This window comes from Eurosta solidaginis, chromosome 2, assembly GCF_040869045.1.
Source record: "Eurosta solidaginis isolate ZX-2024a chromosome 2, ASM4086904v1, whole genome shotgun sequence".
Taxonomy (NCBI): Eukaryota; Metazoa; Arthropoda; class Insecta; order Diptera; family Tephritidae; genus Eurosta; species Eurosta solidaginis.
This window is the reverse complement of record NC_090320.1, coordinates 270,469,582-270,487,190: the sequence shown is the minus strand read 5'-3', so window position 1 is coordinate 270,487,190 and position 17,609 is coordinate 270,469,582. Positions and strand designations below refer to the sequence as shown.

The following is a 17,609-nucleotide window of genomic DNA, read 5'->3' as shown; positions in this document are numbered from 1 at the left end:
ATACATGACCACATCAATGGTCATTTGCACAGATATATAGAAAGCAACGAAGAGATATTTCACGCACACACTTGTGGTCATCAGTCGGAGTACCCTGCAAAAATCGTTGGATCATATGGTCCACTTGTGTCATACTGGAGCACATACCATTATACTCCACTGTAATGCAGCAATGGACCAACTCATGTTTCTACACGAACATATTGTAAGCCGATCGTTGCTCGTTTTTAACGATTGTAATCAATACACGATGTTTATTGGACTGTGGGCACTCCATGGATTACTCTGATGTAATGCGGAGTTCAAGTATATGGTCCAGTCCTAGGACATCGCACTGATGAAATCTAACCAGTTTGTTGATTATGGGTTTAAGTCTTTCACACAGTACGCTATCGACCTATAACCTTAGACGCGATATTAAGCAGGCCGATTCTGCGGTTTGTGTGATCGAATTTTTTTTGTGTATTGGACAGATCATATTTAATAAGAATTAATACCAATCTTTACCAGCTCTGCGCCTCCGGGTTGGAACAGCTCGGCCACCTGTAGATAGCGCCGTTTTTCCGTTTATAATGCCGTATGTTTCATCTTATCAATGGTTCTTAAGTGATCGCCGGTATCCAATTTATGCCTCCCTGCGCTACGAAGTTCTCTAGAAATATGCTGATTGACTTTTTCTCATTCCATTAATTGAGGCTTCATTGTGGAGCCTGAACTTTGTGGGTCAAATGTATAGTTCGTTTTAGCCGCCCTGTCGTTAAAGGTGCGAAGCATAAGTATTTTACCATCGCGGCAGACCTGGAATGCCTGCTTCTGTCGATCGTAATATTTGGCCTTCTCTCCGTCATCATGATTCAACGTCGGCAATTGGGAGAAGATGAATGAGTTGTACCATGTCCGCAGGAGTGAATAACAATACTTGAGGTTTCCGTTTTCGCTTTTATCACGAATCAGTCATTAAAGCTACGCTTTAAATGTCTTTCTTCCATATCCCTTTTATCGCATCTTCGCATATCTTGAATAGCGGTGATGTAAACTTCCGCCTTCACCTGTCTTATTATTAGATTTTTCATTAGACTGTGGTTTTATTCGACGGATCCTAGGTTTAACATACTGTGGCGAATGTTGACATCACCAGGCTGTTAGAAAATAATCACGCAACAACAAAATCATTAAAGCAAGCCACACTTGTGTACATGAACAATTCAATCATCATTTAAACACATACATGGAATGCGACGAGAAGTACATGCACACACATAACCAGCAGCTCGAAATGAAGAGATATCTCACACACAAACACATGTAGTCAAGAGCCGAAGTTGTTACTCACACATACACACGCATATAGCTCAATTACCAAGCAAGAGATACCACAGTTATAGAAGGCGAAACGTCTAGGCCTTAGTAGAAATATGCGGACGAGGTAACAGAGAGTATAAAAGCAGCGAAAGATGATGAATGACTAATCAGTTTTGATTTAAATACGCTATTGGTTGTGAAGTATAATTGTGAAGTACTACTCCAAAAGTAATCTAAATAAAGACCAGTTTGCAATACTGAATATTGGAGTGACTTATTCAACAGTTTAGCGATTCGAACGTTAGCAGAAGGTGCATAAATGTCAGAAATGCAAATAATTCGTTATAATACAATATAAGGGTAAAGACTCTACCGTTCATGTCGGTATAGAGAGGCGCTTAATCACAGAAATACGCTCGCTTGTCGCCAAATTTCAGGGTGGTATCTATGAAGCAATAACAATGCAAAATTGGTCTTGTTTGAATTGTAGCTTACCCCAACTCCTTGGCTTATATATAAATAAAAACAAACTCACATTATGAGCACCCTTTATACGATTTATTAAATATATACAAGTTTGTAATTAGATTTTTAAAATTACATTACTCAAATAGGATTGTGTTTTTTTGGTCTGCGCTTTATTTTATATGCCTGCAGGTGCTTACACTTATTATGTACATACATATATAAATTTGCAATTAATTTACAATGTTTTGCATACATATTAACTACAAATGAACAATTAGATTAAACGTAATTACTAAAGTACATACATTCTTGGATATGTAGATAAGAATGCAGAAAAAAGTGAAAAAATATTTGATATGATTGAATTGAAAATCTGTGCTTTACATGTGCAAGCGCGTGTTTGATAATTTATTTTAATCAAAAAATTCAATTGACTTACAAATCATCTAAGTCATTATTTGGGTATAATTATTTATGTAAGACTGCGCGACTAATTGATTACTCAAAATTTTCCTTCTTCAATTTCTCAACAAATCATTCTTTCACGATTTAAACAGGTGAGTTCTCGTTAAATACAATTTAAAATAAATTTAAACGAAAATTAATTTAAAAATCGCCATACTAATTAATCACACTGTTATAAAAACTGACTAATCATATTTGTGACATTTTTCAAATTCTTGCATTCTAGGTAAGTTAACTTATAACCACATATCTTGATCAAACGTTGATTCAATTCCTAAACTAATCGATTATTTAAATTTCTGGGTTAGTCAAAGAGGCCAGTCACTCGATTAATCAAAATGCTCACGCAATTATTGAAGCCGCTTAGTACTTGGTCAAATGAATTGAATTAACGAACCTTAAAGACTTCCGTACTCCTCGTACGAAAAATTATAAATGTTTGTATAATTATTTGACTAACCCAAATTTTTCCCACCAGTCGCCCAATAGAATAAATTTATGACAATAAACAATTAAGTTATGCTTATTATTGTTAAATGAGAATCAAATTTCTTCCAGTAAGAATGTTCAGTTGATTATTAAAAGTAAGGATTAATCAAAAGACAAATTAATAAGCTGTAGATATCCTGCACATTTAGTTGAATGATCAATTAGTTAACTAATCCTCCATTACTTAATCTGCTATTTAGTTGGTTGACAAATTATAACTTTGAACTATTTAATTATTGTTATTTGTTGTATGTTTGTCATATTACCATTGGTAAGTACAAATTTGATCAATAACATTTTCAATTACTAAATCCATTGACTAATTAAAACCATTACTTATTTAAGAAAAGCGGTAGCTCAAGTGATCAATCGTTTTTTTTAAATTGTGTACAATCTATGAATCGGTTAATTAATTAATTAATCAAATAACTTAATAATACTTATAGAATTCAATTTTGATAATTAATCAGAATTATTAATTTAAAGTAAAATTATTTGAATATACTATTGATTAATCACAAATTTGAATGAAGGGACTAATAATACCAGTCAGCTAAATGATTGGGAATTATGGTTTTGATATTTGTTTTTTATTCATAATCGACGAATTTAACTTACACAAGAAGAACTTTTAGTCGAAACGTTTATTAATTTGAAATAAAATTATTTACGTAGGCGACTTTTTAATTAGTCATATATTTGAAATTAGAGATTTATAATATTAGTTATAAATTTAGCACTCTGATTATTACAAATTTTAATTAATCATATAATCTAATAATTGATCAACTAATATTTGATTAATCACAAATTTGAATGAAGGAACTAATAACACCAGTCAGCTAGATTATTGGGAATTTTGGTTTTGATATTTCTTTATTATTCATAATCGACCGATTCAACTTACACGAGAGGAACTTTTAGTCCAGCCGTTTATTAATTTGAAATAAAATTGTTTATATAGGCGACTTTAGATTAGTCACATATTTGAAATTAGAGACTCATAATATTAGTTACAACTTTAGCACTCTGATTATTACAAATTTTGATTAACCATGTAATCTAATAATTGATCAACTAATATTCAACTCACATGAGAAATTGTTTAAATAAATTATATTTAAATATCTTATTTTTGATTATAATCATTTATTCAGCAACTGAGCTGTTACGGTGCTGAGAAAAGTGTTAAGTTGTCAATTAATTTATTTTTGAATATGATTAGTAAACTTAATCAATAAGAGCTTTAAGTCGACCAGCTCGGGTGTGGATTAATCGATTAAACGCATAACTAGCTTTTCGACTAGTCTCGTATTAGAATATATCGATTAATCACATTTTTTGCACCGATATTTATCGACATTCTACCATGTTAAAACTTTAATTGAAACTAAACAAATCGTTTAACTAACGCAGCCGCCTAGCTAAAATATTGAATGACTTAGAAGGAACGTTGAATATTTAGTTACCTCAGATGAACGTTGGGCCGGAAAGTAACCTTTTGGATTAATTAAATTTGGATTAATAAATATTAATTTGAATAACCGACATAATTTTGATTAGATGGTCAAGTAATCGAATAATTAAACAACTGGGTTCTCAACTCACACGATTAAGAGCTTAAATTAATGATATAAACACATTTAACTTTTCTTTATGATTGATTAAAATTAATAAATTAATTATGTATTTATTTACAGTTACAGCTTGAAAAATGAATTGAATAATATTTATATATTTAACTGCTTCAAGGGTCTTTCAAATTTTATGATTCTTCGTAGTTTGCTGTTTTTGTTTGGTATTTTACAAGTTGTTTCTTTTTTTCACTTTTTTTAAACTTAAATAACGTGTATGTGTGTATACGTGTATATTTTTGTATACGCAAAAAATGCTTTTTAAAATACTATATTAATTTTGTTGTTTCCATCGGCCTCTCGCCATTTTCACTTTCGTATTATTTTCACTTCTGGTATCCACCTTCATGCCTCCCCAAAAAAATATTTGTTTGCCATTTTCTCTTTTGTATCCTAAGTAAATATTTGGTTTGCTATTTTTTCACTTCATTTCCTTAGCTTAACCCAAAAATCGTATATTTGTGAATATGACTTTAGCTGGACGTTTGCGATTACAAAAATTCACGGTTTTATTATGATTGCCTTTTTGATTTTCGTGCAATATCTTGAGCAACTTTAGTACATCTTCCTTTGAGGGTGTGCAAGCGTAACGCAACTCTGGCTCATATTGGCTGAAATGAAAAAAAAATAAGTTGCAAATATAGAACATAGACTAACATATCAAATTTGAATACAAGCAAATCAAAATGGGTAATACAAAAAGTTCTTACTGATATTCAAAGGAAGAACAAGATTGTGTTCGGCTGTGCTGAAGGCCACATACGCTTTAGTAATGTGGGCGAAATTAGATAGATAGGTTCGTATAATGGCTGCTACCCCGGTCGACAAAGTATATAAGGAAAAGCTCTCTTTGACGCCATAAAACTCGTCTAAGTGCTACATCGGAAATATACAACAACCAGCCGAAGATTTTCCAAAAAGAGGTATCCGTAGTGGGTTAGGTTAGGTTAAAAGGGCGTGCGTGGGTATTACACACACTTCCACTCGGAGATAGGTTTGTCCATTTTCAGTGCCCCCCAGTAAGTGCAGGGCGGCGACACATTCGTTTAGCCCCATTTCCTCCTAGTGGGCCTCAACGAACCACTTGCTTTCCCTGATGAACCCAAAAAGAAGCGGGACGTCAACCTTCGCAACCTCTCCCGCGCTGTCGAAGAACCGTGAGCACAGAAATCTGAGCCTTCTCCTTTGAAGCCCTGGACATCGGCAGAGAAAGTGGCAGATTGACTTCTCTTCCTCTTCATCCTGATAGCATCTGCAGAGGTAACCTGTTGGTATTCGCCACCGTCGGAGCATTGATGCGAAAGCACAATGACGTGTGATGACACCCGTAAGTACCCTCATCGCGGATTTCTTCATTTTGAGAACGAAGCTGGTACCTTTCCTATGGCCATAAGACCTTGAGACTTCGAAGTCAACCCTTTTGGTTCATAGCAAGTCCGTTGCCCTGTTCTCATATTCCTCTATTTTCCCCAGGAGATAATTCAGTGGTGGTCGGACGGAGCTGTCCACCTCACTTTTGTCCAAATCGGAATCTTTCCTAGCCATCATTCCCTTAATACTGCTGTTCCAGGGAGATATTAAGATGACTTATATAAGCCAGCGAGGCTATACACCTCCGTACGATATCCGATTTTATCATGTTGGACTTTAATGCCCTTAAGGCGGCTTGGCTGTCAACACAGACTGTTATGTCGGTGTCGGAGATCATACTATCTTGAGGCAGCTTTGCTGCTCTTTCTGTGGCATAGAATCGGCCTGGAATATACTGCATGCGTCGGGAAGTCGGAATGATTGGCTTAACTGTAGATGTGTTGAGTACGTCCCAGCTCCAGTTCCCTTTTTCATTTTCCAGCCGTCGGTGTAGATCATCCGTAGTATCTAAAACGTTTTCTGATCAGAGCGGGGCATTAAAACCTCTTTGGTAGTTACGCTTTAACTCTGAAGTAGTCATTAAATGGAATACACATCTTTTCTGCATGCGCAACTCAAACCCAATGACCGGTGTAGACCGCTATTAAGTTAATCGGTAGCGGCTCTAGATTTACTCAGTAGACTCCTTGTACTTCTTTCATTGTAGTCTGGCCATTCAGCTCTTTAAATTGCTAATTTCTTGGTGCTCTTCCACTTTTTCTGAGTTTTGTACATGTAATAATTTCGAATTTCCCACTTGGCTGCCACTAGGGGTATGTCTAAGAATTTCGACGCATGTTTAACCAATGTTGATGTTGTAGCGATAATCTCGATGTTGATGGTCTTTTGCCGGATATAGATTAGCTACGTAAGAAGCAGCATTAAACTACAAGCCCGGCCATCTCGGCAGCGATGTAATGACCACCTTAAACTTTCTACGCCATCGCGCTACACAACCCCTTGAACCCCAGGTTTAACCAATCATGTATACGTTTGATATAAACATAGGCCGATTAGATTAATTCGATGTCTAGTACACAGGCCGTAGTGGTGTGGTGGTAGGGGGCTCCGCCTACCACACCGATGGTTTTGGGTTCAGGTCCCGGGGAAAGCGACATACAAAATTTAGAAAAAAGCTTTCATGCCATGAAACGTGAAATCATCTGCCTTGTAGCTGCCGTAGAAAAAATAGAAGGAGCATGACGCAATTTGGAAGAGAAGCTCAGTCAAGTCTCCTCGGAGGTAAATCGCGCCAAGTATATATTTTTTAATTTTTGTATCACTGGCCATGTAAAGAAGAATCAAGTTGCTGGGCTAATGGTAGGTAATATACCGCGGCGTCAACTACTATAGTTGACTACCGCGAGACGTTCGTCGGCTCACTATCCACATCCAAGTAAGATTCATTTTCGTTGCGCATATCTGCCGATGGAGGGACTGATGACGTAGTTAAGGACTCATTCTATTATATAACTGAGACCTCGTATGATGGCAGGTACCCGCCATTACCTCAAACACGTACGTCACAACTTCAAAGTCAGGCTAGGCACTCGTAATAAGTATGGCCCTGATAAAGAACCAAGTTACCACCCGGCGCAACATATGTTGGCAGTGAGTAAAAGGTAACGCAAGAGCGAATCTTAGGTAAAAAAATTGAGGTGAGGCCAAAAGATTTAGTGAGAGAGGTATCCGCTATTTATGGATTACGAAAGGTTTCAAGACATACTCCTACAGAGTTAACATGAGGAAAAGTTTTTTTTTTCGTAGCTTAAATATACTCTGCCCGTCGGTTACAAGGAATGGAACCTTTCTCAGTTCAGCCATTTGATCTCAACTCTATATCTTAGAGAAATATGAACCCGATATCCCAAGCCTTGAATATGAAGAGTATGCTAAATCAATCTATTAAGGAAAAGCTAGAAAACCAGCATGCCGGGACAAAACTAAACAAACATCCCGAAATGTTTAAATACCATTATGTACCATCGTGGCGTCGAACTATAAAAGCCTCCAGTTGGCACAAAATATCAACAAAGTATTGTCTTTGCTTTGACCCACCCCCTCCAACCACATTTTTAAGGGTTTTACCCCATTCACTTACCTTCGATTTTTATTGTGCCTCTTCCATGGGAAGCGACGATAGTAACGTGAACGTTTTGCCACACCTGCTCCAGCTCGAGAACCACCAAATCCATATGCTAAACTATTTAAACTATTTCCATCGACATCCTCATCAGAATATTCTTCCTCATCGTCGACGTAGATAATGGGGAGCGTTTGCAAATTCGGATCCTCAAGCATTTTTACCAGTAATGCCGATTTTGTGACGATTTCTTGCTCGGAACGCAATGCCTTTTCCAGTTCACGTAACATTTCGTATTTATTTGCAACTTCCAATTCGTTGAAAACAGTATCAGCATAATCGGGTTCTTCGGGTAGTGTGCCAAGTTCATGTCCATTGGCGATCATATCTGCATTTAAGGCGCGAAGTAAATCTGTTGGGAGAAAAAGTGCGAGAGGGAATTGATACATAAACTATGAAACACACAAAACATTAATTTTAGCCGCAAACTTATGTTACATAGTTGAAATCCCGGAAGAATAGTGAAATGTATTCAAAGCAGCAACAACTAGACTGTAAGCGGTTAAATCAGAAAGAACCTAATTCAGGATTTGAGAATTAGGTTAGGATGTGAAAGCGTTCAAGCGCACTTCTAACATTCCGTGCTTGTATGCAGAAGGAGCTTGTTAGTAAAATAGCAGAGTAGCCTGTGATAACGCATAGTTTTGAACAAATCCATAAGGGTCTTACAAAGTCACAATAATCCCACCAAGCTTACAACAAGCTATATTTCCTTATGGTATATCCCTCGATTTTTCTCAGGAGATAACAAAGTAATGGTCGTACAGAGCTATACCCCTCTTACATATACATATATCCATTACGACCCTTTCCTTTTCATCTCATTTATTACCTTCAATATTGATTTAATGTAACCTGACTGCAAACAGAGCTGTTTAGATTGGTGGCTGAGGCTATGCTGTCCTGGAGCAGTATAATAATCTTCGGTATGGTATATACTTTCGTTTGACAGTCAATGTCAGGAAGACGTTACGAAGGATTGACCTGCAGGTGCATCGAGCCCCGGCCTAGCTCGCTTTTCCATTTTTGAGCCACCTAACGCTGTCTAAGCTCTTCTCACATTCCTCGCTCACATTCCTCACTCATATTCCTACCTAGAGAGGTTGGTATGAGCTGGAAGGGTCGATGTAGTGATACGAAATCATTCGCGAGGTGACGAGATCTCTTGATCCATGTAAGCCAACTTGAAGTCGGCCAATTATTGTGATGAGCAATTCGATGACACATGCGTGGATATGACGACACTCACTTCTCACTATATGTTGATTCTCTTTACGTTAGGGGAACTGTTACACTCTTTTAAAAACAGTTAAGGAATTTGAGTCGTGCTAAATATTCCAAAGGTCAAACATATCGCTCCCGTAGCACTCGGTATAGTATCAACAAGTGCGCATAAAATTTCTATCCAACAAATGACTAGTCTCGTCAATAACTATTCCCGAATTGATCCCGAAAACAATGACTAAGATAAACAGCCCCGAAATTCTTTTGAGATAGTCTGGAAACAGTCTCAACGTTGCCCTGAAATAGCTGGAAACAATTCTAAAATCCCAAAATTATGTCAGTTATGCAAAAATAGTCAAAAAACTATTTAGGATCCGGGGATACTACCAATAAACTCCCGAAATGGTTGCGACGTAGTGCTAAAATAACCCCAAAATTATCCTGAAAAGAGGACGGGAATAATCAGGAAATAATCCAAAGGCAGTTCCAAAACTATTCTAATATCAATCCTAATATGATCCATCTAGAGATATATAGTTCCTAAATTATCCGGGAACAATTCTGTAACGACCGCAAAGTCCCGAAATGATCCTAAAAGGTTCCGAAATGGTCACGATACAGTCCTTAAAGTACCCCAAAACCACCCTGAGAGAAAGAATGGATTATCAGGAAATAGTTCAGAGATAGTTCCGAACGCGCTTTCGGCAATAGTTCCGAAATGGTCTTATCTCTTATCCCGAAATCGTCCCAAAATTGTTCAAAAAATAGTTCCGAAATGATCCTGCGCTCGCCACGAATCCCGAAAACTATAACCAAATATTCTCTATATTATCTCAGAATAATGCCGAAATTAATTAGACATAGTGCTGTATTTATTCCGAAAAATTCCCAGAATGATCCCCTATGGTTTGCAAATAATGTGGAATTGATTTTGAAATAATTCGTGAATGATTCACAGATTGTCAAAAAAATAAAACAAATCCGAAATGATACCTAACTAATTCCAAAAATGTTTTGGAAATAGTCTTTGCAGGAGCTGAACCTGAAAGAAAATTTAAGGTGTCTCAATGAGCGGTGAGTAGCACGCCTTTTCCAAACTTCCCCAGACGGCAAGGTCAAATAGACTCGCAGTTTCTATAACTCAAAAGGAACAGAGATTCCCTCTGACTATTGGCATAGCTTTGAAAACTTTGTTGACGAATAGTCCAGGCCGGACGTAGTCAGCTATGCACTGTTGAAAAATTAGTACAGACTTCCAATCAATTAGAAATGCAAGCAAACCAAGTAAGGACGGGACTGCCTTCGGCTGTGCCAAAGACTTCAAACCTTTCATGAAAGGCGCTCAAAAATAATCTTATCCCATTCTTAATATCCAATTAATGGGCTGTATAAGATATGAAATATATAATGAACAGACGTACATACCTAAGTGATTTTTAAGATAAATAAAAACTAGTTGGGTACTTTGTGTGAGGATGCAAAACTTCACGTTCTGTGTGGTCTGCATGAAATAGATTTGACCATGAATCACTTATCTCAACAATATATATGACGTAAACGTAAGCGTTCGGTGAAATTTGAAGCCTCTAGCTGTTAAAATGGGGTAGTAATTACGAAAAGCTTCTTATTTTAACAATCGGTTACGGGGGATATATACTATCTAAACGACCGATCTCATCCATTTTCCATCAGACAACAATATGTGCAATATACGAAAGCACACGGTGAAGTTTGAAGCTTAAATCTAATAAACTGAGGAAGATATGGCAAAAATCCTCTTTTCGGAAATATCTGTTGTATGGGGTATATATGCTATAGTGGTCCGATTCGGCCGGTGCCGACAAATGTCTAATCGGACAACTAAGTATACTCGCTCACCAAATTTTATCAAGATATCGCAAAAATTGAAGGACTAGTTTGCATACGAACAGACAGACGGACAGTCGGACATAGCTAAATCAATCCAGCTCTTCATCCTGATCATTTCGGTATAGGTATTGGTGGGTCTATCTATTTTCCTTTAAGGACTTACAATTTTGAGATTCGTGAAGAAGTTAATATACCATTTCTACTTCATGAAAGGCATAAAAAACTATACGAGTCTCGATTCGTTTGCAACTCGGTTTCCAAAAGATTACGGTTTTCCATATTTATTTTTATTATAAAAGTATGTAATGCAATGACGTAATAAATATGTATGCAATTAATAAGCAAAACATAAATATTTACCAATATTCCTTCTTCAGTTCCATTTTCCCAACCTCTTCTTGTCTTGTTAGGGATCAATCACTGGTGACCATGATATGGCCATGGAAATTGTACTAAAAGGATTGATGTAGGAATACGAAGGCCAATTCAATGAATTCTTAAAATTTGTATGTATATATGTACATATGTCTGAGCGTGTTGACACATTATGAGCATGTGCCTTGTCGATTTCATTGAAAAATGTGTAAGGACTTCGTGTTTATAGGCGTGTAGCCTCATAGATGCTTTGAAGTATTAAAGCGGAAATTAAGATTCTTTGATTTTTGTCACTTCGACGACATATGCATTGGAATTATGAAGTTAAGCTCAAAATAGGTTTAGAATTCTAAATTAAACTACTTAAACTTTTATAAGTATGCACGAGTAAATTCCTTTGAGCTTCTTAGTAAGGGAAACATAAATATGCATTGAGTAGGCAGGTAGGGGTTAAACATTGAGGGTCGTAGATTTCCAAGGCTTTTACTTGAACGCTTTTACTTTCCTTTTCACCTTCTAGGACATACCTCCCTCCCGCCCCTAGATTCATGTGGAACTTGAGGTTGCCAGTGCCCCGCCTGCTAAAGAAACAGGATTCGCCACGCATAGGTGAGGTTGCCAATTGTGTTGGAGAAGCTATAAATTGTGCAGGCAACCCCTTAAAAGGATTGCGCTACAAAACCCCTTGAATCAAATTGGAAATTTAGTAACATCTTACGACAGGCATACCTGCCGCGGGTATATTCTAAGCCACCTAAACCGCTAGGGAAGGCTCCAGACATAGCCAAATTTAACTTAATAAGTACGGTATGTGTGCTTTTCCGTATTTAATCTGGTTTTATGGCAGTATACAATAGATCACACGATTAATTTGCGAACAAATATAACTTAATAAGTGTGGTAAGTGTGCTTTTCCGTATTTAATCTGGTTTTATGGCAGTATACAATAGATCACATAATTAGTTTGCGAACAAATATAACTCAATAAGTAGAGTATGTGTGCTTTTCCGTATTTAATCTTGTTTTATGGTAGTATACAATAGTTCACATAATTAGTTTGCGAACAAATATAACTTAATAAATAGGGTATGTGTGCTTTTCCGTATTTAATCTGGTTTTATGGCAGTATACAATAGATCACATAATTAGTTTGCGAACAAATATAACTCAATAAGTAGAGTATGTGTGCTTTTCCGTATTTAATCTTGTTTTATGGTAGTATACAATAGTTCACATAATTAGTTTGCGAACAAATATAACTTAATAAATAGGGTATGTGTGCTTTTCCGTATTTAATCTGGTTTTATGGCAGTATACAATAGATCACACGATTAATTTGCGAACAAATATAACTTAATAAGTGTGGTAAGTGTGCTTTTCCGTATTTAATCTGGTTTTATGGCAGTATACAATAGATCACATAATTAGTTTGCGAACAAATATAACTTAATAAGTAGAGTATGTGTGCTTTTCCGTATTTAATCTTGTTTTATGGCAGTATACAATAGATCACATGATTAATTCGCGAGCAAATACTTAATAAGTGGGGTAAGTGTGCTTTTCCGTATTTAATCTGGTTTTATTGCAGTAAACAATAGATCACATGATTAATTTGTGAACAAATATAACTTAATAAGTGTGGTAAGTGTGCTTTTCCGTATTTAATCTGGTTTTATGGCAGTATACAATAGATCACATAATTAGTTTGCGAACAAATATAACTCAATAAGTAGAGTATGTGTGCTTTTCCGTATTTAATCTTGTTTTATGGTAGTATACAATAGTTCACATAATTAGTTTGCGAACAAATATAACTTAATAAATAGGGTATGTGTGCTTTTCCGTATTTAATCTGGTTTTATGGCAGTATACAATAGATCACATAATTAGTTTGCGAACAAATATAACTCAATAAGTAGAGTATGTGTGCTTTTCCGTATTTAATCTTGTTTTATGGTAGTATACAATAGATCACATGATTAATTCGCGAACAAATACTTAATAAGTGGGGTATGTGTGCTTTTCCGTATTTAATCTGGTTTTATGGCAGTTTACAATAGATCACATAATTAGTTTGCGAACAAATATAACTTAATAAATAGGGTATGTGTGCTTTTCCGTATTTAATCTGGTTTTATGGCAGTATACAATAGATCACATAATTAATTTGCGAACAAATATAACTTAATAAGTGAGGTATGTGTGCTTTTCCGTATTTAATCTGGTTTTATGGCAGTATACAATAGATCACACGATTAATTTGCGAACAAATATAACTTAATAAGTGGGGTAAGTGTGCTTTTCCGTATTTAATCTGGTTTAGGGCAGTATACAATAGATCACATAATTAGTTTGCGAACAAATATAACTTAATAAGTAGAGTATGTGTGCTTTTCCGTATTTAATCTTGTTTTATGGCAGTATACAATAGATCACATGATTAATTCGCGAACAAATACTTAATAAGTGGGGTAAGTGTGCTTTACCGTATTTAATCTGGTTTTATTGCAGTAAACAATAGATCACATGATTAATTTGCGAACAAATATAAATTAATAAGTGTGGTAAGTGTGCTTTTCCGTATTTAATCTGGTTTTATGGCAGTATACAATAGATCACATAATTAGTTTGCGAACAAATATAACTCAATAAGTAGAGTATGTGTGCTTTTCCGTATTTAATCTTGTTTTATGGTAGTATACAATAGATCACATGATTAATTCGCGAACAAATACTTAATAAGTGGGGTATGTGTGCTTTTCCGTATTTAATCTGGTTTTATGGCAGTTTACAATAGATCACATAATTAGTTTGCGAACAAATATAACTTAATAAATAGGGTATGTGTGCTTTTCCGTATTTAATCTGGTTTTATGGCAGTATACAATAGATCACATAATTAGTTTGCGAACAAATATAACTTAGTAATTTTACTTAAGATTTTTAAGAATTAATGAGCTTAACACCGATAAATGATAATTGTTATTCAATTATTATTTTTGGTTTTATTGGGAAAGACTGAAAAGAAGGAAACATTTACTGGCATACTGCGATAGTACCATTTCGAAAACCTCCACGTTATCATCGTCAGGCAATTTCGTAATGTTTATTTATTTCAACAGATTTGACCGGGAATCGAAGCGCGGTCAAACTGCTGAAACCACAGTCGCCTTATCATTGGGCTATCGTGTGGTATTTGCTTTCGTGGCTGCAGTGAAGAGGAATGGTACAACACAATAACAAATTAATATAGAGACAGACTATGTACGAGAGCGTGAAAATGGGATAAAACTGAAATTACAAAATCTGTAAATTGTTATAACTCAATATAAATTTTCTCCTAAATCAATAGTTTTTGGTATCTCGCACATACAGTTCGAGATCTAAACAACTTTGAAAAAACGACCAGTGGTCCTCTCCTTCTCCTCCCGCTGTCCCCCTCCTTCAATTGTTTTTATTAGCACGCTTTTATTAGAATTACCTGTATGTTTGTTTGTTTGTAATTCTTTGTAATGCTTTTATAATTTGTAATGCTTTTATAATTAGCTTCAACTTATTTGTAATCTCGTCAGGGTCATATCGAGATCCTTCCGGGATCTTGTCAGGATGGTCTTCGGGATGCGTCCGGGATCCCGTCGGGGTCACTTCGGGACTTTTTCGGGATCATTTTCGGACTCTTCCGGGTTTCGGGATCCCGGCAGGGTAATTTCGAAACTTTTTCAGGACTATTTCGGGGTCAATTGCGGACCCTTCAGAGATCAATTCTGGATGGGTTTCTCGATCCGTCTTGGATTCCGTAAGGGTTATTTCGGTGCTTTTTGGGATCTTTTTGGAACCTTTTCGGGCTCATTTCTGCATAGTTTACTGGATCCGTCCGGGATCCCGTCGGGGTTATTTTAGGACCTTTTCGGGACTATTCCGAGATCATTAGGGGATCCTTCCCGGATCATTTATGGATGGTTTTAGGGATGCCTTCAGGGTTATTTCGGGACTAATACGGGATCATTTGGGGAGCCTTCCGAAATCATTTCTGGACGACTTTCGGGATCCCGTCAGCATAATTTTGGAGACTTTTTCGGGATCATTTAGGGACCCTTCAAGAGTCATTTCTGCATGGTTTTCGGATCCGTCCTGGATCCCGTCAGGATTATTTCGGGACTTTGTCGGGACTATTTCGGGATCCTCGTCTAATGAGATAATAGCACTTGCTTGGCGTAGGGTGGTAAAGAGTAAAAAAACAACAAACAGTAGAAAATGGGTTATAAGTAGAAACTTGCAAAGTGGGTAGATGGCTGATGAGCTAAGTGCCAAGCCTTCAATGTGTGGATCGCTAATGATAAACCGTCATGGGTTTTGAAATAGTTGGCTATACGGTCTATGAACTTTGTTTTTTCTGATTTACTCGTTTTCTCTGTATAATAATTTAATATAATATAACTTGTAAAATATACATTTTACAAAAATAATGAACTTGGTCTTGAAGACAACAAATTAATATAATAATTAATTATTTACAGACCAGTTTTTTCTAGACTGTTTTCTTGATTCCTTCGGGAATATTTTCGTAATCTTAGGATTAATACGACTATTTAAGAACCGTTTCAGGATTATTTTACGAACATTTTCGGGGCTATTTCAAGATTTTCTAAGACTATTCGCGACCGTTTAGGGACTGTGTTCGAGATCTTCTCGGGGCTGCTTTAGTACAACTTCATGCCTTTTTTCATAATAACATCGTCGAGACTGTTTCGGGACTATCTCCATATATTTCAAGATTGTTTTCGAAAGTATTTCAGGATTGTTTTGGGGAATCATATCGGAAGGACTGCTACCGAACATTTTTTAGCTATCGCCGGATCTCTTCGTCGTTTTCGGAACTATTTCAACATCATTTTAAAAAGCAAAAAAATATTTCAGGGGCGTTTATCACTGCGTGATTATCTCCGCGACTGCAAATGTTTTGCGATTTATTAGGCCACGTAAGTTCGAGCAGTGTTGTTGTTCAAACTTTAGTTGACTGCTCCTACATAGAAACAATTAGCAGTTTGGAAACAAATCAAACTAATTAAGTGTACCCTTTCTTTTCCATATTCATTCATTAAAAATACGGTTATTGCACACATACACATCAATTTGATAACACAAGTCAGCTGTGCAAATACATACTTATATAACGAAACAAAAGTATAGCAAAATATTTTGTGAAAACCGCGTTCATTTTATTTCGCTTAAATATGCGTAAAAACCTTGAATTTGTTAAATTAATAGAGCAAATCGGTTTGTTTAACTAATAACTAAAAACTAAGGAAAAATTAAAAAGAATCATGACGCAAATTGGAAGAGAAGCTCGGCCTAAAATCACTTCGGAGGTTATCGCGCCTTACATTACACTAATTTGGCACACATATAGCCAATAGTCTAGAAGGATCTACTAGCTATATTTTTTTCAAAAGGGGGAGGAATAGGAATAGTTATAATTTAATTATTGTATTTTTTCGTCTTTGTGACTGAATCACGCCAGAACGGCTACAAGGATTTTGATGAAATTTGGGACACAGACAATAGTATACTGGCGAAATTTTTTCGATAATGGAAAGAGGGGTGGGGAGGGGGTTCCACGACCCTTCGAACAATTACTTTTTTTTACACCTTATAACTTTAGGTTTACTGACCTTCACCAATATTACAAATCAATAGGTCAAATAAGTCGAGGGCTTACAAATTAGCAGTGACAGCCGCCGTCTCCTCCTACCCCTTCTCTACCCCTCTGGTGTAAAATCTATAAATTGTTATAACTCGATATAAATTTTCTCTTAAATTTCTCTTAAATCAATAGTTTCTGGTATCTGGCACATAAAGAGCGAGCTCTAACCAATTTTGGAAAACAATCAATCTGCTTCTCCTCTCGTCATCCGCCCTCCTTCAATTGTTTTTATTAGCACGCTTGTATTAGCTTTACCTGTATGTTTCTTTGTAACTCTTCATTCGCTCCAACGCGCTTGCTGCCTTATTAACATGGTTTTATAATTAGCTTCACCTTATTTGTAATCCCGTTAGGGTCATATCGAGACTCTTCCGGGATCATTCTGGATCGTTTTCGGGATCCGTCCGGGATCCCACTGCGGTCAATTCGGGATTATTTTGGTACCCTTCCGAGATCATTTCTGTAAAATTTTCGCGATTCGTCCGGGATCCAGTCGGGGGTGTTTTGGGACATTTTCGGGTCTATT

The 17,609-nt window shown here is 36.3% G+C and overlaps 1 protein-coding gene across 1 annotated transcript in view; it reads right to left on the bottom strand.

Moving 5' to 3' along the window:
- Window positions 1-1,838: 1,838 nt before the first annotated feature.
- LOC137242769 (uncharacterized) overlaps window positions 1,839-17,609 on the bottom strand; it is a 121,430-nt gene continuing 105,659 nt past the window's right edge. Inside the window, exons 3-4 of the mRNA XM_067770022.1 lie at window positions 7,870-8,263; window positions 1,839-4,969 (exon numbers count right to left, since the gene is read on the bottom strand). Of these exons, the coding sequence (XP_067626123.1) occupies window positions 4,798-4,969; window positions 7,870-8,263 (566 nt within the window). The 3' untranslated portion in view covers window positions 1,839-4,797. The remainder of the gene's footprint in view (window positions 4,970-7,869; window positions 8,264-17,609) is intronic.